At 49.7% G+C, this 20,598-nt stretch overlaps 9 protein-coding genes across 9 annotated transcripts; 4 read left to right on the top strand and 5 right to left on the bottom strand.

The window, feature by feature from the left end:
* Positions 1-472: 472 nt before the first annotated feature.
* FIBRA_00646 (uncharacterized protein) lies at positions 473-2,292 on the bottom strand (the record flags this gene model as incomplete). Its single annotated transcript, XM_012322537.1, has 9 exons — positions 473-683; positions 748-956; positions 1,012-1,199; positions 1,254-1,347; positions 1,403-1,506; positions 1,565-1,608; positions 1,675-1,733; positions 1,787-2,091; positions 2,148-2,292. The coding sequence occupies 9 exons, from the start codon at positions 2,290-2,292 to the stop codon at positions 473-475; spliced, it is 1,359 nt and encodes a 452-aa protein (XP_012177927.1).
* Positions 2,293-3,220: 928 nt separating this feature from the next.
* FIBRA_00645 (uncharacterized protein) lies at positions 3,221-4,831 on the top strand (the record flags this gene model as incomplete). The annotated part of the gene is made up of 6 exons (XM_012322536.1): positions 3,221-3,584; positions 3,636-3,762; positions 3,815-4,062; positions 4,120-4,176; positions 4,232-4,439; positions 4,492-4,831. The coding sequence occupies 6 exons, from the start codon at positions 3,221-3,223 to the stop codon at positions 4,829-4,831; spliced, it is 1,344 nt and encodes a 447-aa protein (XP_012177926.1).
* An 854-nt stretch (positions 4,832-5,685) lies between these two features.
* FIBRA_00644 (uncharacterized protein) lies at positions 5,686-7,085 on the top strand (the record flags this gene model as incomplete). The annotated part of the gene is made up of 7 exons (XM_012322535.1): positions 5,686-5,831; positions 5,889-6,011; positions 6,070-6,436; positions 6,493-6,564; positions 6,619-6,707; positions 6,757-6,970; positions 7,029-7,085. The coding sequence occupies 7 exons, from the start codon at positions 5,686-5,688 to the stop codon at positions 7,083-7,085; spliced, it is 1,068 nt and encodes a 355-aa protein (XP_012177925.1).
* A 204-nt stretch (positions 7,086-7,289) lies between these two features.
* FIBRA_00643 (uncharacterized protein) lies at positions 7,290-8,234 on the bottom strand (the record flags this gene model as incomplete). Its single annotated transcript, XM_012322534.1, has 3 exons — positions 7,290-7,810; positions 7,879-7,945; positions 8,001-8,234. The coding sequence occupies 3 exons, from the start codon at positions 8,232-8,234 to the stop codon at positions 7,290-7,292; spliced, it is 822 nt and encodes a 273-aa protein (XP_012177924.1).
* A 592-nt stretch (positions 8,235-8,826) lies between these two features.
* Positions 8,827-9,386, top strand: FIBRA_00642 (uncharacterized protein; the record flags this gene model as incomplete). The annotated part of the gene is made up of 2 exons (XM_012322533.1): positions 8,827-8,921; positions 8,972-9,386. 2 exons carry the CDS (start codon positions 8,827-8,829, stop codon positions 9,384-9,386), a joined length of 510 nt encoding a protein of 169 aa, XP_012177923.1.
* A 331-nt stretch (positions 9,387-9,717) lies between these two features.
* FIBRA_00641 (uncharacterized protein) lies at positions 9,718-11,045 on the top strand (the record flags this gene model as incomplete). Its single annotated transcript, XM_012322532.1, has 7 exons — positions 9,718-9,930; positions 9,988-10,033; positions 10,096-10,130; positions 10,181-10,286; positions 10,342-10,420; positions 10,479-10,598; positions 10,631-11,045. 7 exons carry the CDS (start codon positions 9,718-9,720, stop codon positions 11,043-11,045), a joined length of 1,014 nt encoding a protein of 337 aa, XP_012177922.1.
* Positions 11,046-11,314: 269 nt separating this feature from the next.
* Positions 11,315-12,930, bottom strand: FIBRA_00640 (uncharacterized protein; the record flags this gene model as incomplete). Its single annotated transcript, XM_012322531.1, has 6 exons — positions 11,315-11,660; positions 11,714-11,921; positions 11,979-12,035; positions 12,091-12,326; positions 12,378-12,504; positions 12,558-12,930. 6 exons carry the CDS (start codon positions 12,928-12,930, stop codon positions 11,315-11,317), a joined length of 1,347 nt encoding a protein of 448 aa, XP_012177921.1.
* A 2,711-nt stretch (positions 12,931-15,641) lies between these two features.
* On the bottom strand, positions 15,642-17,276 carry FIBRA_00639 (uncharacterized protein; the record flags this gene model as incomplete). The annotated part of the gene is made up of 6 exons (XM_012322530.1): positions 15,642-15,987; positions 16,041-16,248; positions 16,305-16,361; positions 16,417-16,658; positions 16,755-16,839; positions 16,904-17,276. 6 exons carry the CDS (start codon positions 17,274-17,276, stop codon positions 15,642-15,644), a joined length of 1,311 nt encoding a protein of 436 aa, XP_012177920.1.
* Positions 17,277-18,219: 943 nt separating this feature from the next.
* Positions 18,220-19,842, bottom strand: FIBRA_00638 (uncharacterized protein; the record flags this gene model as incomplete). Its single annotated transcript, XM_012322529.1, has 4 exons — positions 18,220-18,565; positions 18,620-19,237; positions 19,291-19,414; positions 19,470-19,842. The coding sequence occupies 4 exons, from the start codon at positions 19,840-19,842 to the stop codon at positions 18,220-18,222; spliced, it is 1,461 nt and encodes a 486-aa protein (XP_012177919.1).
* Between the last annotated feature and the right edge of the window lie 756 nt (positions 19,843-20,598).

Genomic DNA, 20,598 nt, shown 5'->3' with positions numbered 1-20,598 from the left:
CCGGCGGATGATTGAGTAGATGATCTTTGAGTCAAATCACGAGCAAGTGGGTTTACCAAACTCACGCCTAACGGTACTCACTGGGCTTGATGAAGGTCTCATTACATGTTCTGCTGGAGTGCAGTAGACACAATGACCTACCGGTACCAATGAGTTTCGAGGAAATATAGGGAAATATCTGCGTATCGGGTCTGAGATCCAAGCCACTGGTGAGACCGCTCTCGCTTATATATGCACTCGGCAGGTGCCGTGGCCACCATCCAAACTATCGTAGCCCGATCAAGCGCTTTACCCTTCCTGGAAATGCGAGTCTGTCGCGGCCTACCCGCTTGGACGACAGTTCGAGCACACTGATAAGCCGAATTGGTTTCGAGGGCCTCCTTTTGAAATCCCAACATGTCAGAAAAAAAAACTTAGATGTTCGTTTCAATCATCTAGAACAGCGAGTATCTCGTATAGCGATTCAAGACATTTATCTTGCGTCGAGGATGACGTCACGAAGGCGACGCAAGGCTTCATCAACCTGTTCTGCAGGGAGAATGCTGAACGACGTGCGTACATACGCGCTTTTACGTCCACTGGGGAGAAAGACGGTTCCTGGAATCGCAAGCACACCTCGCTCCAGCGCTTTAGTGCGAATGAGGCTCTCTGAGTCACCATCGCCATCCAAGAGCAATTTAAACCTGCGTCGACAGTGGAGAACAGGTCAGATAGACTGTTAAATAACGAATCAGATCCAACGCGCACCAGAAAAACATGCCTGCCTCAGGCTTTGTCCATTCAGCTAGCCCTGCAAGGTGTCGTTGCATAGCAGCCTCGAAGATATCTCTCTTCTCGCGATAAAATTGTGCGATACGACTTGTATGCAGTGCAAATCCCTCGTAGCCCCATGACTTTAATACCTTCAGCGTGACCGCTTGAGATAAAGATGAAGGCTGTAAATTCACAGCCATTGTCTGTGAGAACGCATGAGTATGATTGTGAACGAAGTAAAATATAAAAACTACATACGTGCTGATCCATCGCATGTACTACGACGTTGGGTCCAGAAACGAAGCCGATGCGAATACCTGATGATATGATCTTTGACAAGCTGTCGAATCGCACAACACGGCCTACTTCGGGCTGTGAGCGATCAAGAGTGAAATACGAGGGCGGTCGATCCGAACGTCCAAAGTAAAGGTTGTAATAGGGGTCGTCTATAGGTCGTATAAGCGTTGTTTTATGGAAAAGAGAGATTTGATCAGGGTCACCTTCAAGAATGATGAAGTCATGTTCTCTGCTCAACTCGAGGACTTCTAGACGCCGTTCAAGTGTTGCAGTCATACCCGTCGGGTTACAACCGTACTAGTTTGCTTTTGAGCATATTGGAATGTTGAATAACCGAACCAGAATAGCTTACAGGAACTGTATATAGAGCTCTTGGTTTTGGTCTCGTTGATGGCCAGTTCTCTAGTACGGTGCGAAGCGAGCCGGAGCATATGCCATAGGCATCCGTTTCTGCCTCTGATTGTGAAGCGATTAAGGTTTTGACTTTGAAATGTGGAGTGCACAAATGACAAACCTATCATGTCACACCCCAACGAGTGGAAAACTGGAAGCACACCTCTGAAATACGAGAACATGAGTTGTAATGCGCAATGTCAACGGATACTGTGTGTTATTACGACGTACGCATACACAGGTGCTTCGACGAAGAGTGCATCGCCTGGGTTGAGGAGCGCACTCGCAGCCTAAAGCAGCTCTCTCAAGTTACACGGTGCGCAAAATTACGTCCAGAACGTACTTTGAAAATCAGATCCTGCGATCCTGCACCAATGCTCACAGTCCACCCCTCGCCCTTTTGGCGATCATGTTGGAATGCTTGCAGTCCAAACACCCATTCTCGGAGCTCCTCGAACCCGTTCGTAGGCGTGTACTGAAGACCCTGGTGCAATTCTCCCTCAGTCAGTTCAAGTTTGATGTCCTCGGCCGAAGATGGATCGCGCATTGTGAACTGAAGCGAGGTAATAGGGAAAGTCTCTTCATTAGGCTTCCCAGCAAGGAGAGAGATGAGACCAGATCGAGCTTCAAGCGGGAACAGGGCGCGAACTACAGGACGACTCGTTCACTCTATAGACATTGAGATGAGTTGCATTGGGTCTTACTTCCATCAGCTTTCCTCGTCTTTGCAGCATCTGAAAGTCGTGCTCTATAGAACTCGTCTGAAAGTACATTCAATGGCTGAGAGCAAGGCTGAGGCAAATCGCCAGAAATCGCAGAATCACCGGCGGGTGTTGAGGAGTCGCCCATGACTTCGAGACGTAATAAGGAGAGCTGCCTCGAGGCATGGTAAGAGGCTTATATAGCTTGTGTTCTGGTGGTCGAGTCATGGGCGCCGTGTGAGTACGTATCACATCCGGGATAAGATAAGTCGAGTCTTCCATGATCAAAAATATGAGCGACTTAACATCCTGTATTATGAATAACAGCTCGATGACTCGGTATTTTGATGGTAACATTTTGTTGCAGAATGCAGAAGGAGCCTGAGTGTCTTGTTTTGGATTGGAATCTTGAATGAGGAAAGCTATTAGTATGATGGCGACGGCGATCGATGTGGCAAGAGCCTACGATATTGGCGCCGAAGCGTTGGCCTAGTACTCGGAATTCACCAATCTTCCTTTTGAGCTCCAAATTCCATGTTTTCACTAACCATCTCCGCGTTGACACGGCAGCTGCAGGCTCGGTGAGTGCTGATGCGCCAGTGCGGTTATTGATATCACGCATTGATTGCGCACAGTCAATTGGACGCTAGTACTACTACAAAACCGGCGCATACAATGATACCTTTAGATACGACAAGACTGCGCACATGTACAATATTTGTGAGACGCTGTACCTTTCCTATCTGATCTTCTCTTTTTGGAATTACTCATTTACATGTTGCACAGTTATACATTTGAGTACTCACCCAAAACCAATCAGAGCCTACCGATATGCCATGTTCGATGCTCGAGCTCAGAAGATTGAGTGAGAATACGATCTCTTTGGGCGCATGTCCGGAACATGCACGACGGCCCGACACCGTGTTCTGCCCTGTTCCGCCCACGGTATATCCAGTTAGGAATATGTTCCCGTCTCATCGGGTACATCACGAATGATGGGACATAGGAGAGTTCAAATCCGTTGGTGCATATAAACCTCGGCGACTGTCTTCAAGGACAGCGACCGCTGATCACTTATGCCCGTCGAAGACAAAGTGCAGACACTCCGCTCTCTGGTTTCTCTCTTATCGAATGCTGTGGAAGTCATTTCTCGGGAATGGGAAATCAAAGATCAAAATCCAGAGCACAGGCCATTTCTTCCCTCTGCAGATTTACATCATGCCCGACAGACGATTGTCGGTGCCTGCGGCATGTTGATGAGCCTCGTTCAGGAACCCCATCATCGCCTCATGGAGACCGCTCTTCAGTATTATTCTTCAAGAGCTCTACATGTTGCGGTTGAGGCACGTTTGGCAGATATTCTAGCAGAAGCAGACCCAGAATTGGGGATGGACTCCAAGACGATTAGTGTGCGAACAGGTATTCCACAGCATAACCTGGGTATGTGTCCGCACAATGTTCGCTGCCATATTCTGAGGGATACCTCTCCAGCGCAAGTCCTTCGTCCTCTCTGTTCAATGTACATCTTCAAGGAAATTAAGCCGGGCTATTTCGCGAACAATGAAACAAGCGGACAGATGGTCAACGACGAGCCTTTCCGATCCTGGCTTCTTGTACAGTTCGTGGCAGTTTATTGTTTGCTGTAACATAATTACCACATGCATGCATAGCGGACTAACCATTTACACTGCTTCAACAAAGCTACCTGCCGTTTTGTTTGACACCGGAAAAATCCAAGGACGCAGTTCGACTCGGACTGCATTTCAAGAGGCTCTTGGAACAGATTTGTCATTCTGGGAATATCTTGAACAAGATACGCAACCATCAGACGGAACAAAGAAAGCACGGCGAGAGGTGGACACATTCACCCTTGCCATGGTAGGCGGGGGACGTGTTCATTCGACACCACTCTACGCCGGTCCATACTGTTCCCCTTTAGTTTGACTGCGTCATTTTGACATACCGCGCTGTCTAGATTATCCCTGGGAAAGTCTTGGAGACGGCACTTTAGTCGACGTTGGAGCAGGTGTTGGTGAATGTCATATGCTTGCTCTCGTATCAATGACGGGCCTGACGATTTTAACCAGGCGGGATGAGCCTTGATCTAGCGAAACAGTTCCCTCGTCTACGTTTCGTTCTGCAGGACCGCCCTTCTGTCATATCCGGAGCAGAAGCAGTATGGAAGCGCGAGCTTCCTCACATGATTTCCACGAACCGGGTGCAGTTCATGGCCCACGACTTCTTCGCAGACCAACCTGTCAAAGGCGCCTCTGTATACTTGATGCGCTACATCATGTAAGTCACAGTCCTCTATGCTTACGTCTGCGCACTCTCAGCGCATTTTTAGGCATGACTGGCCGGATGAGCAATGTATCACTATTCTGTCGAAGCTTCGGGACATCATGGGTCCTCACTCACGCATCCTTGCCGTGGATCAGATCCTACATCCAACTGTGGGCTCCGCCTATCTGAACCCAGCTCCGGCACCGCTGCCACCAAACTATGGGCACGTCCAGTTACTATCGCACATGCGGGACCTGAACATGTTGGCACTCTTTAACGGCATGGAGCGGACTCCAGAAGACTTTGCTTCTCTAGCGGAGCGAGCTGGATTGAAGATGGTGAAGATTTGGGAATGTCGGAGCACGATGGGTATCGCGGAAATGAGGAGGAACGATGCACCGTGAACGTGTGTAGCATTCGCGCTCAGCGTGGAGTTTTTGACGTGAGGTTCAAAAACGCTTGTGAAGACTTACAGTAGCAAGAACTTACTCATGTCCAGTCATATATTCTGGTGTGGCCCCCGAAGATCAAGATATAGTTTGTAGCAGACATGAATATTGCAATTTGTCACGAGGTTCCAACAATCGGAGGGTTTCACCAAGAGACTTGTATTAATTTGCAGCTAGCGGGCTGCGAGATTGGATTGACTCGGGTCAGTCCCGGACGCCCAGTGCTCCGCATTCGATCGAAGCGTCGTCGAAGCCACCCCCGCACTCCAGTTGTCGGCATCAAATCAAGCCATAAATTCCCCGTGTGCACAGAGATGTCCGACTAATTGGTGGTAACAGTTTACATAGTTGGATGCCCGCTCCGGATGTCCATGGCCAGGCCGGGTTTTCAATGATCAACTTACTTTTGTTCAATGATGCCCAGTCTGGGGCCTATTGAATTCACACCACTTTCAGCGGAGAAGCAAGCCACGGATCAAACGACATGAGAATAACCAGCCCGAGGGCGAGCGTATCGCTGTACAGGCGCACACATATCTCATTAACCCACTAATGTCAAGGTGCTTGACAGATATCAATTTAGAAAGCAAACGCACCGTCGCTTCGCTTGCACTTACATTATTCGCATTTAGGTATGTATGTGGCGAGGACTCTAGAACTTTGATGTCAAATCTAGTGCTTCCACTCGATGAGAATGGCATACCGAGGTCATGCGGACAGATTGGGGTGTGACGCTTATCCTCACACTGATATATAAACGGCTCCAAGCATTACTGCATTTCCATTCCCATTCCAACATCCATCTGAGCATGCCGGGTCTCACGAGCTTCCCTGCTTTCCCAGACGACGTGCCAACCCATCCTCTGCTCGTCGTTGACTACGAGCTCATTAAGACAGGCGACCAGGATGAGATTGACAAGCTCTGGGATGCTGCTACACATCTCGGCTTCTGGTAGTATGTATCTCAATGCTCGATGCATAGCAAATGCTATTGGCTGACGAGCGCGGATAGTCTGAAAAATCACGGAGCAGACTTGGAGGTAGCTGAGATGTTCGAGATGGGCGCGGAGACAATGGCGCTGCCTTTGGAGGAAAAGATGAAGTACGAGCAGGGTGACAGTGGCATGTCCTGCGGGTGAGAAATCATGAACCACCCCTCGTATTATTGCGTGTTCACCTCGCATATGCAAAAGATACAAAGCAGCTGGGGCCAACGCAACTGATGAGACCGGCGCGTTGGATACGCCAGAATTCATCAATATCTCTAAGGACGATGCACTTGCCTGGCCGAAGCAGGCGCACAGGGATTATCCGTCCACGGTCAACGCTCGCATGGAGTCAACTATCATACCATTCGTTCATAAATCGCTCGAAGTCAACAATACATTGCTCGCAGTCTTGAATGCGAAATTGGGACTGCCAGAGGGTGCTCTTGCGAAACGACATACGCAAACAGAGTACAGTGGGAGCGAAGCGCGCTGTATCAAGACTCCTCCGATGCCTCCAGGCACACCTCAAGACAGGGCTGCACTTGGAGCGCACACGGACTTCGGCTCTTTGGTTTGTAGGATTCAGTTGTTATGATGAGATGAATAGCCCGGTTTATTTTTTGGTAGTCGTTCTTGCACAACAGATTGGGTGGTTTGCAAGTGATGGTTCCAGGGACGCAGACGTGGCAATACGTGAAGGTGTGCCAGTCACTAATGAGGCTTTATGAATTCATATTGATGAGTGTACCTTAGCCTATTCCCGGACATGCGATCTGCAACCTCGGCGATGCGATGTCCATTCTCAGTGGTGGCATCTTGAAATCCAACATGCATCGTGTTGTGTAAGTAACTAGTGCTCCATTAGCTCACCGTGAAGCTCATTGATCACAGCTCGCCGCCCAAGGAGCAAGGCAAATATACGCGATGGTCACTTGTCTTCTTCACCAGACCAGGGGACTCGGTCGAGCTTCGAGCACTTGTAGATGAAAGCCCTATCATAGCTCAAGCAGTGGCCGAAGACCCCGAGAAAAACTACAACACCGGGGTGACAATGAAGGATTGGTTTGCGAGGAGGATTAAGAACCAGCGTATCAAGAATCGGACGGTGCGTGAAGATCTGGATTTTTCCCTGCGAGAAGTGAACTGATTTGAACCGGTATCAGGGTCCGGAGACATGGCGGGCTAGCAGGGGTATGGAGCATCAGCCCTCAGCAATTTGAGGTGATTGGATATCCAGAAGTCTTCTGAATAATTTGTATTTGTATAATGGAGTACAATGTTCATTATTGTGTATCACGCTTCCGAAACGACCCATGATCGCAAGGATATAGTGGATATAGCGCTCCACGAGGATTCGGAAGTGGGACCTAACGAAGTATCGTATAGTCTAATTTCGATCAACAAGGATGAGCCTAGCTTACTGTTCAAGAGGTAATCTCCTTCTTGGGCCTTGATCCAAAGATGCTGGTCCCGACGCGAACGACATCGCTGCCGGCCTTAAGGGCTGCTTCAAAGTCGCTCGACATCCCCATACTCAAGAGCAACTTCCCGTCTGTTCCCCACTTACCACCATCAGGTGGTAAACCCGCCTGCACAAGTGCCTGTTGTAGCAAATCGCGCGTCAAGCACAAGCGCTCGAAATCTTCGTTCGGCTTCTCCGTTGAGGCAAGAGATTCGGTGAGTGATCCTATAGTCATGAGACCCTGCAAATACAGCTGAGGACACTCAGAGACGATATGGCGTGCAAGCTGTGTTAGCTCGGACTCGACGTTGGATTCGGACTCTACGGACAACGGAGGCAAGCCGGACTTGTTGTCCTCGCCAGAGGTATTGACTTGCAATAGTATATTGAGAGGCGAAGATCGCTCTGCTGGAATTGCCTTGTTCAGCGCGGCAGCAACCTTGACTGACGTTACAGTCTGAATGGTGTACAAGTTCGGAATTGCTGCAACATACCGACAAGTAAGCGGTGAGACAACAGTTTACAGATTTTGTGAACTGACAATTACATACAAGCAAGTACCTTTGCCTTGTTTGATTGTAGCGTGCCTATGAAATGCCACCGGATACTGGGAGGCAACTATTGAAAAGAGCTCGATCAGATTTGCACACATTCATAGTGGGATGAGACGAACTTGTTGTGCTTTGTCCACTAGCTCCTGGACATAGTTTTCACCGAAATCTAGCTGGCCGGCCTCAAAACACGCTAGGACGTCTGATGCGGGCTTGTACTTGGATACCGCGACGAGAATCGCCTCTTTGTTCTTTCCGCTGATGGCTTGCTGTACCCTCGTTCGGACTTCAGTTAACGATTCCTTCAATTCTAAGGCTCGCTCTGTGGATGCTCGCGATATTGTTGTTGTCGACATATTGGATAGGGACCGGATGTGCAGAGAAAATCGCATGAATCGCCACAAAGTTGGCACAAACTCCAATTGCGCTCTTGGGACGCATCGCACGTGACAATACTCCGCCGGCACGATCTGGCACGATTCATCCAGCCTATTCCAGTTGTCATCTTTACGCCCTATATGACAACCGTTCTCCTTACACTCAAGAGACCGTCATTTAAGGTATGCTTACGCGAGACTAGGCCTGCCCCAGCAGATACCAGTGAGTATGCAGTGTCATTAGCTGCTGCGACTTGGCATTCAAGTTTTTTTGTTTACTATCAAAAGAACTCATGAGCTTGAAGTCCTTTCATCCATACTGCTCGTCGATACGCGCGATCAATGGACGGAGAAGTCTATCATCAACACCATGTCGAAGGGGACATTACGAGACACTCTCTGTTCCTTCCAATGCTACCAGGAATCAAATCAAGGTGTGTTTGATTGCGTAGTGTTCCCAGCTTTCGTCTGACTGAGAAGTATCTAGTCAAGCTACTACAAGGTGTATCTTTTTGCTGGTACCTGCATGACGAGCTTGTTGAATACCGTAGATGATGGATAGCTAAGCAAGATGTATCACCCGGATGTCACGAAGGATCCAAAGTCTAAGGAGATGTTTCAAGCGGTCAGTGAGGCATATGCCGTCCTTGGCGACGATAGAAGAAGGTACCGTCTTTGTTTAGGTTGGCACTGAATGATCCACTCACTATCACAAGGAGAACATATGATCGCTCACTAGCTGAGGCGTCTGGCGCAAACCATCGAGGCGCCACCGCCCACCATTCGTATTACTCTGCGCAATGGTCGTACGAGTCCCGTCGGAGGGGTGCCACTTATGCGTGGGAGTATGCACGCCGACCCGGCACCTCACATCAGAGACCTCCACCAGGCTACTCGCAGCATGCTTCAGGATCTTCGACCCAGCATCCTCACAGGCATCATTACGATCCGTTCGCGTCCCCTAACGTCCAGCGAGCGACTGGTCGACGGAAAGCATCGCAGTCGCAAGATGAATTTACGGATGCGGATCGTGTAAGTAGCGAGTCCGGCTTCTGGAGAGTAGTACAAGTCTTTGGAATTGTGATGGTTATTGCGACCGTCGGCGGTGGATTCAGTGCGAATGCCACGTAACGTATACCTCATAGCAGTTTCCGTAGAGATCATCGACTAAGTTAAGTATGGTTTCGGGGAGAACTATGTACGGACTCGGAGTCTCGGACCACAGTCACTACTGCCAGGCCTAAAGGTTCCCCGCGTCCCCACTCGAGTGGATTGACAAATACACGCTCTCGGAGTGGTTGAACAGCCCGTATGCGATTAGATTAGATGCAATTTAAAAGGTACAGCATGACGCCCACTCATCTCGCAGCCGCCAACCGCCCAATATTAGACTGCGCGTTTTCAATGAGCATGCGTTCCAGGCTCTACTGTGAACATCCATTGTCACGACTGCGCTCTCGCCATGGACGCTGACCCGGGGGCATCGACAACTTCCCTGTCTTGGGCAAATGTTGGGCTCGCGTTCTCTTTCATCCTCTTTAACGCTGTGGTCTCTCTTTTCTACGGACTAGGCATTGGGAGTTCGCTTGTGACTGCGGCCGTGCGATGTATCCTGCAGCTCAGTGTCGTGGCATTGCTTTTACAGAAAGTGTTCGAAACGAATAATCCATATGCGGTGGGAGGGATTGCCTGTGAGTCTGAATGCATACACTATGGAAATTTTCCTATTTAGCGTGTTACCGAAGTTTTGTTGAATCTGATGGGCACCATTGAAACGGGTACGTTTCATACAATTTACGCCTCTTGAATGTTGTATGCGAGCTCCTTTCCCAACCTACAGTCGTGAACAAGTCGAAGAAGCGATACAATCACATGGTGACCCCCGCCTCAACCCTTGCTAAGAGCAGGATATTAACTTCCTGCAGTTCCCATCGGTGTTACTAGGAATGATTGGATCCACTGTTCCGGTGTCTATCATAGGTATCCGTTTTGCGATGGCCGTAGACCCTTTCTGGAAGCCAGAACAATACAGTGAGTTTCGCGACGCTACACTGGATCTTACCGTCGAAATTTCATCTCGCAACAGTACCCATCGTAGGCATGCTTTGTGGGAGCACCATCTCCGGAATTGTGGTCTCCGTGTCATACGTCTTAAAAGAATTGTAGTACGTCTATCCGTCTCCATGACGTTGGCGTCATATCTGAGCTCGTCTGTTCATCCAGTGAAAACCGTGACAAAGTCGAAATGTACCTTGCCTTTGGCGCGTCGCGATTCGAAGCATGCAAGCCGATCGCGACGGAGGCTCTTCGACTCGCTCTCACTCCTAACATCAACCAGATGAGGTACGGTTTACAGAGTTCATACTGTCTCGCAGACCGACGTGCACCCTCAGCGTTCTTGGAATCATTGCTATACCTGGGATGATGACAGGTGCCATACTCGGAGGTTCGTCCGTCGAGCAAGCCGCGCGACTCCAAATGGTCATCATGTTCATGATTTCCTCTGCCACCGCCCTCGCGTCCATCGTGACCACCATCCTCGCGCTCAGTGTGGTGGTCGACAGCGAACATCGTGTACGCAGTGATCGCATTGACTCTCGCGAACATGCAGTGTGGCGCGCGAGGACCTGGCTCGTGAGTGCGATCGTGGGCAGCATCAAGGATGCGACTAGTAAGGCATGGAAGAAGACGCGGCCGAAGTTCTCTAGAGCGCATAGCAGCCAACAGTCCGTGGAGCCAGACAACGCGTTGGATGATAGAGCCGAGAGAGAGAGATTGCTGCCGAGCTAAGGATATAGCTCTGGCTAAACTGGCACTAATTGCCGTTGAGCATAGGGTCTCGATGTGATACCAACTTTCTGCGCCCAAAATCTATATGCTTGAGTACGCACCTTCACACCTTAGTCGGGATTTGAAGCCTGGGCTGCGCGAACGGAAGCATGTCTCCTCGTGGTGCAGTCAAACATCTGAAGAGTATTTGCCTCATCCTATCCATACATGAGTCGGGCAGGCTACGTAAAAGCACGCAAACAGTAAAATGTTGATGTCACTAGTCTTCTTCAATTCAGAGCTGTGTCATCTCTCCTCATCTCCGCCACGCCTAAAACGGTTCGACACTCCCAGATCTTCACGACCTTCAACCCAGATTTCTCCGCTAGAGAAGCAAATTCTTCGGGTGAGTGTTCTTTACTGTCAAACAAGGTAAGCATGGCGAGGTCAAACATGTGTGAGAAGAGTTGTGCGTGTCCATAGTTCGCCGGGAGAGGTGCAGGAGCCCGCTTGAGATGAGCTGAGCCTACAGTATTGTGCATGATGTGGTCCACGTTCAGGATACGGGAGTGTGGTTCCATAGCTTCCCTGAGTTTCGACAGGATTGTGATGCACTGTTCTTCAGGCCAGTCGTGTCTAGAGCATTGATCGGCTATGTATACACGCTCAGAATGATCAGGATGCCTTACAAGATGTAGCGCATCAAGTATGCGTCGGCACCTTTGACAGGCTGCTCCTTAAAGAAATCATGGACCATAAACTGCACACGCTTCGTTGCAACGGCATCGGGGAGTTCTTGTCGCCACACTGCCTGCGCCTCGGTGATGACAGCAGCGCGGTCCTGCAAGATGAAGTGTAGACGAGGGAATCGCTTTGCGAGATCAAGGCTCATTCCGCCTAGTCGAAGTGCGCATTAGCATAGCAAATGCTGTAGCACACTGGAATACTACTCACCCACTCCTCCACCAACATCGACAATCGTCCCATCTTGAAGGGCTTCCCACGGATAGTCTGGGAACAATGAACGGTCAAAGTCGATACGTTGGCGGAGGTGGAAGCGACATACCGGCGTATACAGGCGTCGACTGGGCGCGGCCTGCGCCTATCATTGCATGAGCAAAGATCTCCAGCTCTGGCCGTTGATTCAGATTGTCATCTAGCTTCGCCGTGTTCTGTTCAAAGTATTCCCAGAAAGGAGCCCCATGCATCACTTCGTACGCAGTCTTTCTGGGCTTCTCAGCACCAGCGGAATTAAGCAGCATAGTTGGCAGCTCCACAGAACTGGAAAATATGGAGAGTCCTCTAATCGTGTACTGTGAGTCATATGTGACAAGCAGAGAAGACAATACATACTGGGCTACGAGCATATTTCTTAGCGGTTCATTATTCACCATCTGTCGGCTCAACTCGGTATTGCCATAAAAACCTGGTTTGATCTCGGTAAAGATGTTGAGTGAACAGAGGGCGTGCAAGACTTGCGCTGACGAGGTGGCTCAGCGGCAGAGGTAACAAATTGGGACATGTAAAACGCACTAAGTCTGTTCGGCTCAATGCCAGTCTTAGTACCAATCGTCTTGATATTTACGCCTGAGCCAGTATCCGCTTCCGCGATGATATCTGCAACACCAGTCCTGGCAGTGATATGGAGGCACCTAGCGGTGAAATGCTGAAGAGATAACTCCATGAGGCGATGCTGCGGCTCTTGAACGAGGTCCGAGTACATTCCGCAAGCGCCAACGACTGCCCGCCGAACATGGTACAATGTCTCGGAAGGGAGAAGGGGGTCGTGGTTCGGGTCTTCGGCTTCAATCTCCCATTCCTTAACGATGACTTCGGCAGCGCTATAGAGGAGGGTCGCGAGGAGACGGAGGGTCTTGGCTTTGTCTTCGATAGAGCTAGAAACCATCGGTGCTGTAGCGGGGCTAGATGGTGTTCGTGCAGTATGCCGGACAGTGAGCAACGATTATATTGTGGCATACCACTTGTCCCCTGAGTAGTCTGAAAGCAGCGGGGAGCTTGGAGCTAGTCAATATCGAGATGCGCCCGAATGCTCCCGTCGACTCCTATTGCCCGAGGATTGTCGAGGTGAAGATGAGCCATCCGTAGCCATTGTACCGAAAAAGCCTGACTCGTGCCCATGATCCCATAACCCACTGTAATTTATCATCGGTGGCTTTCAAGGCATGCAGATGGCCAAAATTTGAAGACCTCATCCAAAGCGGAGAACCCTGCGAGGGGGATACGGCAAGTTCAAACGTCGCGTTTCCGAGTCATGGACCCGACGACGTCGAAGGAGTCGGGATCGGGATGAGGCGGGAAGAGTTGCCGTGCTTGCTGCTTGCTATTCCGCGTACCCAGTGACATGATTACCGGCGAATTACATGTTCGATCAGGTGCACAGAAAAGACTTGCTGTGACTTGTAGTCAGCAGCTATATATTGTAGTTTGTCAATTCAAAAGTGAGGACTTGATGAGAGATTCGTTAGCATTGCACTACACAGCGTTCATAGAAGAATGACTTCTAGATCCGGGTAAAAAGCCGGGTGAATGGTAAATTTCAATATACCGCCACGTTCATTGGCACCAGGTCTTGAAAACGAATGCATCAGGTTTTTCAAATATAGTGTTGTCTACCAGAAAGACGAATGTTTGAATTTCCTCACCAACTGGGCTCCTCGGAAGCTGTCCACCTGAGAGTTATCATCAGTTCTACTGGTAGAATGCAAGAAAGAATCACAAAAAAGAACATGACTCGGAAGAGTATCAAGAAGCTCTTCAGCTGTTTGACCACCAGCATACAGGGGAACACCAAACTAATTGTTGATTTTCATTATGAATGACGCATCACACAAGCTTTAGTCATCCCCCTTCAGGTTTTATGCTAAAATATCGGAAGTTACAGTAGTGGAGAGCTATATCCAGCAGAATCCCTTGAAGCTCGGAACCGTGGAGCAAGTCGAATATGGTCCTTGACCTAGACATCGATTCTAAGTATATTTGAAGGAGAACCACATCAAAACTACTTCAGACAATATACTTTTCCTTGAACACCTACTGTCGATAGTGTTTCAGCAGATTAGAAGCTGCGGTACTGTGGGATGCAGGGGACGAGGTGCCTCCTCTAGTAGCGGGTGGCACCAAATGTTTCAAAGTCCGCGCTCATCACCTTATGATCTTCAAGCGGATGTTGAATCAGCTTACCAAATCGAGCGGGGGGGCGCGTAACGCGCCTCCGCGTCGCGCAAGCGGCCGAGGGCCGCCAAGCCACCTGGGGGCAACGACGCCGTGGCGTCTCTTTCTGAAGGCGCAGAGCAGGACAGAGACAGCAAAGGTTATTCGGGGGACACTTGGGATTCGACGCTCACGGGGAAAGTGGAGCACGACGCCGCCTATGATCCTAGGCCTGTGCGAGTGCCCGATGCCCACATTGCACGGACTCGAAGCTGATCATGGAGTTTTGGGAGATGAACGCATATGGGTCCCTATTGTGTGAGCGGCATGTACAGATGACATGCTCAACCATCGCGAGCCGATTCCTTCAATCTGTGCAGCATCGTATCGAGCACGCTGCCTTTACCCGTGCGTCCCGCCCCTCTGTGCGCGCATCGCCGGCTGACGCCCTCACTACTTGCTCCAGACGAAGTCACAGCTAGGCTCTCGTAAAAGAGGAAGAGCAGCAGAAAGACAGTTGGTTTGCTACATCCAGACGGGCCGATGAGCGCAACTCGCAGAGGTCGCGGGGAGACGTAATTTGCGATTGGGAAGCCTTACGCGTTCTTGAATTGAATCGGGACGCCTTGAAGCTGAAGCGCACGTCGAGCGTATCCTGGGAGGAGATGAACGGCAACTCAGCGAGCTAGGCACTCGTCTGCGAGTGTACTGTTGGCGAGCCTCAGGTACCTCAAACGGTAAGCTCATTCATTCGCTTCTGTGTAGGGTAATAAGCCTGGGTAACCAAGCAATCTGTAGATGCTGACACGGGCACATCCTGGGGGCTCACCAAATTGAACATGGTTTCTATGCCAAGCAGACTCTACCGCATTATTTCAGTTGATTGTACTCAGGAAGTTCAATGGGAGAATTGGGAGATATAATTAGTGTTGGGATTTATGATCAATACGGACTTACTTTCTATAACATTACTTACGTTCATTTCTAATGCTTTCTGTATACGGTAATTCCGCTGCGTATACCTACGGAACGCACGCGCGCCACGTCTTCCCTCAGTCCTCGTACGAACAGACTCGGACTGAGGGTAAGCACCGCTACACTACCTATCGTGCATATTCATATACTGATGCACATATCTAGTCATATATATTAGGTACATATACATAGTTCTTGTACGAACAGACTCGGACTGAGGTCATATATATTAGACACTCGTTTTACTCCTTTAGCTAGAATTACAGCCGATTAGACGTGACGAAATTACCAATAATCAGATCTGCACTCCACTTGAGTAAAAATTCAAAAGATTGAGGATGAGGGGCTACCAGGAACATCGTCACAATCAGGGTTGTCGAGCCTAGCTTTACTATTCATATTGTAGTGAAATTGTGGGACACATCGCCCTATTCGTACATCTACCAAAATCAAACCAACCTTCTTCCGTCACTACTCTGATGACGCATCGCTCCTTCTCATCTCTGTCACACCCATGATGGACCTACACTCCCAGATCTTTACTACTTTCAACCCAGCTTTCTGCGCCAGAGCAGAAAACTCTTCCGGGGTTCGCTCCTTGCTGTTGAAGACAGAGAGCATGGCAAGGTCGACCATATGCGAGAAGAGCTGCGCGTGGCCATAGTTTGCCGGAAGAGGAGCAGGGGCTCGCTTCAAATGGGGAGAGCCCAGAGTAGTGCGCATTATTTGGTCCACAATCAGGATGCGCGAATGAGGCCCCATGGCATCGCGAAGTTTCGACAAGATTGTGATACACTGCTCGTCAGGCCAGTCATGCCTAAGATACACATTAGCGCCACTTCAAGCGAGGGAAACCCCAAAATGCCTCACAGGACATAGCGCATTAGATACACATTCGCACCCTTGACTGGTTGCTCAGTCAGGAAGTCATGCGGCATGAACTGTACACGTTGCGTAGAGATGGCTTCGGGGAGTTCATGTTGCCACACAACTTCCGCCTGCGGTATGACGGCTGCGCGGTCTTGTATAATAAATCTCAAACAAGGGAATCGCTTGGCCAGGTCGAGACTCATCCCACCTGGTTGATTTATTATTAGTAGATTATAGGACAGCAGCGCACGCAACAGTAATCACCGACTCCGCCTCCAACATCAACAATTTCACTCTTCCGAAGGCTTTCCCAAGGGTAATCTGAGAGTGAGACCAATCAAAGACGATAACAGCGTATATAATCAGATTGACGCACCTGCATAAATAGGCGTCGAGTGTATTCTTCCAGCACCTATCATAGCATGAGCAAATACCTCTAACTCCCGTCGAGGATTCCGGGCGTCGTCGATTTTCGACGTGTTCCCCTCAAGATAGTCCCAGACAGTCGTTCCAAATGTTTTTTCGAATGCGGTCTGGTTGATTCCAGCTTTTTCAGCTTGAACGGAATTTAACAGCACGGAAGGAAGATTGACAGAGGAGGTGTACATGGAGAGCCCTCTATCTCAGCGTATCTGAACCATTTTAGAGCTGAGAGATGACAAATTCACGTACTGTAGCATAACCGCATTTCTCAAAGGCTCGTTGTTTACTAACTGTTGGCTAATTTCGTTATTGACGAAGTAGTTGGGTTCAATCTCGGCAAAGACGTTTGCTGAGCACAGTGCGTGTAGGACCTGCGCTGAAAAATGTCGAAACCTGGTTAGTGCTAACGCCAGGGGCAATCTAGTGAACGTATACCATACCAAGTTTAATCTGTTCAATACCGGATTTCGTACTGATCATCTTCAGATCGACACCAGAGCCTGCATCCGCTTCGGCAATGATGTCTGCAATGCTAGCTGTAGCAGCAACATGCAGAGCCCTGGAGGCGAAAGGCTGGAGAGATAGCTCCATCAGCCGATGCTGAGGCTCTTGAACGAGGTCCGTATACATTCCGCAAGCGCCAACGACCGCCTGCCGCACATCGTACAATGTCTCGGAGGGAAGAAGCGGGTCGTGCTTCGGGTCTTGGGCATCAGTCTCCCATTCTTTGATGATGGTTTCAGTAGCGTGGGTGAGGAAGGACAAGAGAGAGCGAAGAGTCTCAGCTTTATCTTTAATACGAGCGGAAGTCATTGGTGTTGCGTAGCGAAAATTTTGTGCAGGATAAATGGAAAAATCCGCTAGTTATATGCACATCCGCGTGGATATGCACTGGGCGTATCCAAACATTGGAAAGGGCCTGGAGCAGGGTGGGCTCACCGCGTCAGCCGGGATGCGGCTCCAGCTGTGTCCCCTAACGCACAGGGGCAGCAGAAAGCAGCTACACTGGCTTGTGTATGATGCACCCTATGATGGCATATAAAACTGACAAACCCCTAGATAGTACAGCTTGGACTGGGCTCCATGACGGTCTGGAAAACGATCCCGCGTGAGATTCTTGCCAGGAATGCGAGGATTAAGAAGCGTCTGAGATGGCTCGCAAGCACTTATATCTCCCTCTTCCTCCTCCACGTCGAAAGAAGTGACAGCGCCGGGCAATTTTTCCTGTGGTACAAGTGCATGACCATAACGTTGCAGTCGCATGATCGGGAGCAGCCTGGACGGTGCATTCAGAATTGCCACCATGTCTGGAATGGATCACCAGCTCTGGCAAGAATTCCATTCGGAAATGAGTCAACCCTCTTCATCCCTGGCTGAGTAATTCATGTTGAACAACGCAATGGAAAAACAGTGAAGGACTAGGACATACTACTGTCTGTTGCTAGTATTCTCCAGACCATTACTTAGTAAAATTTGAACATACACTGAGACATTTTTATCTTTTTTTTAACACGTCATGAATTGATGAGCTTCTCAGAAATTGAGTGTTTCCAAACTTGAATATCAACATCGAACGCTCATGTTCGACTCATGGAGGCCCGGGTGGTTAGAAGTTTACATTAGCGCTGGTGAGGCGCCTTGCAGCTGATGGTATTCATGCTCGCGAGCATTTAAATTTATACAACCTCTCATTCATAGTCATACAGGCACAAAGTACATACAAAGAAATACAGGAGCTCGGGAACTCGTAGAGCGGCTAATTTACGGGGGCATCATTCCTTCTCATCTCCGTCACACCCACAATTGTCCTACACTCCCAGACCTTGACTACTCTCAACCCAGCTTGTTGCGCCAGAGAGATAAATTCCTCAGGGGTGCGCTCTTTGCTATTGAAGAGCGATAGCATGGCAATGTCGACTGCATGCGAGAGAAGCTGTGCATGGCCGTAGTTCGCCGGCAAAGGCTCCGGAGCTCGCTGGAGATGAGTCGAGCCGACGGTCGTGCGCATGATCTGGTCTACATCCAGGATGCGCGACTGAGGGCCCATCGCATCTCGGAGCTTTGATAGAATCATGATGCATTGCTCATCTCGCCAATTGTGACTGAAAAGGTGGCTTAGTCTCGCATCCAGATGCAGAGGGGAGAGAGCACCTCACAGAACATAGCGCATCAGATACACGTCAGCGCCCTTGATTGGCTGTTCTGTCAAGAAGTCGTGGGGCATGAATCTCACGCGCTTCGTGGCCACAGCGTCAGGAAGTTCGCGCTGCCATACCGCTTCCGCTTGAGGGATAACAGCAGGGAGGTCTTGGACAACGAAATGCAGGCGAGGGAAGCGCTTCGCAAGATCGAGACTCATCCCACCTGCAAATAATATCGTTGGGATGGAAAGAAAGGTAAGAAGCAGGAGGACCATTACCAGCTCCTCCGCCAACGTCGACAACAGTGCCATCCTGAAGGCATTCCCATGGGTAATCTGGACGAAAGGCAAGCTCAAAATTGCGCCAAAATTTACACGGAGATCCAGCATACCAGCATATACAGGCGTCGCATGGACTCGCCCTGCGCCAACCATGGCTTGGGCAAATATCTCCAACTCGCGTCGGGAATCGACAGTGTCGTCCAGATTCGATGGGCTCCGCTGAAGATATTCCCATATGGTCGTTCCATGCATCTCTTCATATGCAGTCGGCTTGGTTCTGTTCTTATCATTTTCAACAGAATTGAGGAGAACAGTGGGCAGCTGGACCGAACCAGCATAAACAGAGAGGCCGCTGGTGGTGTGCAGGTGGGTCACTACAGGACGAAAACATGGATGAAGACGTACTGCAATAACGCCACGCATCTCATGGGCTCAATCGTCAGCTGTCGGCTAATTTCGTTATTCGCGAAGAAGCCAGGTTTGATTTCGGTGAAAATGTCAGTCGAACAAAGGACGTGGAAAATTTGTGCTGAATATTCGGTTAGCGATGACACGACGGAGCATGAGTCGTTCATGAGAAATACCCAGTTTGCTCTGTTCGATCCCGCTCTTTACGCTGATCTCCTTCAACTCCACCCCCAGGCCTGTGTCCGCTTCTGCAATAAATTTGGCTAGGTTTGCTCTTGCAGCAATATGTAGAGCCCTGGAAATGAAGTACTGGAAAGATACCTCCATCAAGCGATGCTGAGGCTCTTGGACGAGATTGGAGAACATGCCGCAGGCACCAACAACTTCCTGTCGGGCATGGTATAACTCAACTGAAGGAAGAAGCGGATCGTGCTTCGAGTCTTGGGCCTCAATCTTCCACTCCTTGATGACGACTTCTGCGGCGTCAGCGAGAAGGGAAATGAGAGAGCGAAGGGTGTTCGCCTTGTCGTCGATGTCGGTACAAGCCATCGGGTGTTATTCACAAAGTGTACTTAGCGCAGAACGAGAAGCAGAAATGATTGCTTATATGCGACCTGCGTACGAGCGTGCTGACAGAACCCGGGAAGGTCAATGACCCAGAACCATGTAGCCTATCCCGTCAAGCGGGATGTACCCGGATAGATTCTTGTCTCCCCCTATGGTCTAGGGGCGGCGGCATCAAAGGCAAGCCGTGTAAAGTATTTCGTATCTACTCACTTAAGGCTCTAGAACTCATAGAAATCAATATTAAGGCCATGAAACTCGCGGCTGAATGATTTGGAGCAAAACACCCTGTTCATGAGCTTGAGCACCAATTTATCAACTTACAACGAGTTGAACCAGAAAGCTCCACACTCCCCATGTACACCACATGGCACACAAAATGCGAGGGTACTTTTGCGAGCACAACTGATTTGTCGGGGTAGCGGCGACAGGTAGACTGCTGAAGAAGTTGTGTCTCAACGTGTCTGGGGATGAGATCACTCAGGTTGGTTCGAGATCGCTGACTCAATGGCCCCTCTCACCCGAGTCAGTTGGGGGATTTTAATCAGGTGCGCGCAAAATTGGTTCCCTGCTTACATTGCGAGACGATGTGATACGAAGCTTGAAGTGCCGACCCCCACGAGTGACAATTGAAACGTGTAAAGCTGGTGTAAAGTTCAAGTTCGTCGCAGTTTAGCGCCAGACTGTGGACATACTAGGGAAGTTCAAAGTTGACGCAGCTGGGCTCGCAGAAAGTTCTGC

Source organism: Fibroporia radiculosa (assembly GCF_000313525.1).
Source record: "Fibroporia radiculosa TFFH 294 genomic supercontigs, scaffold280, whole genome shotgun sequence".
In the NCBI taxonomy this organism is placed as follows: domain Eukaryota; kingdom Fungi; phylum Basidiomycota; class Agaricomycetes; order Polyporales; family Fibroporiaceae; genus Fibroporia; species Fibroporia radiculosa.
This window is presented reverse-complemented; position numbering and strand designations above follow the sequence as displayed.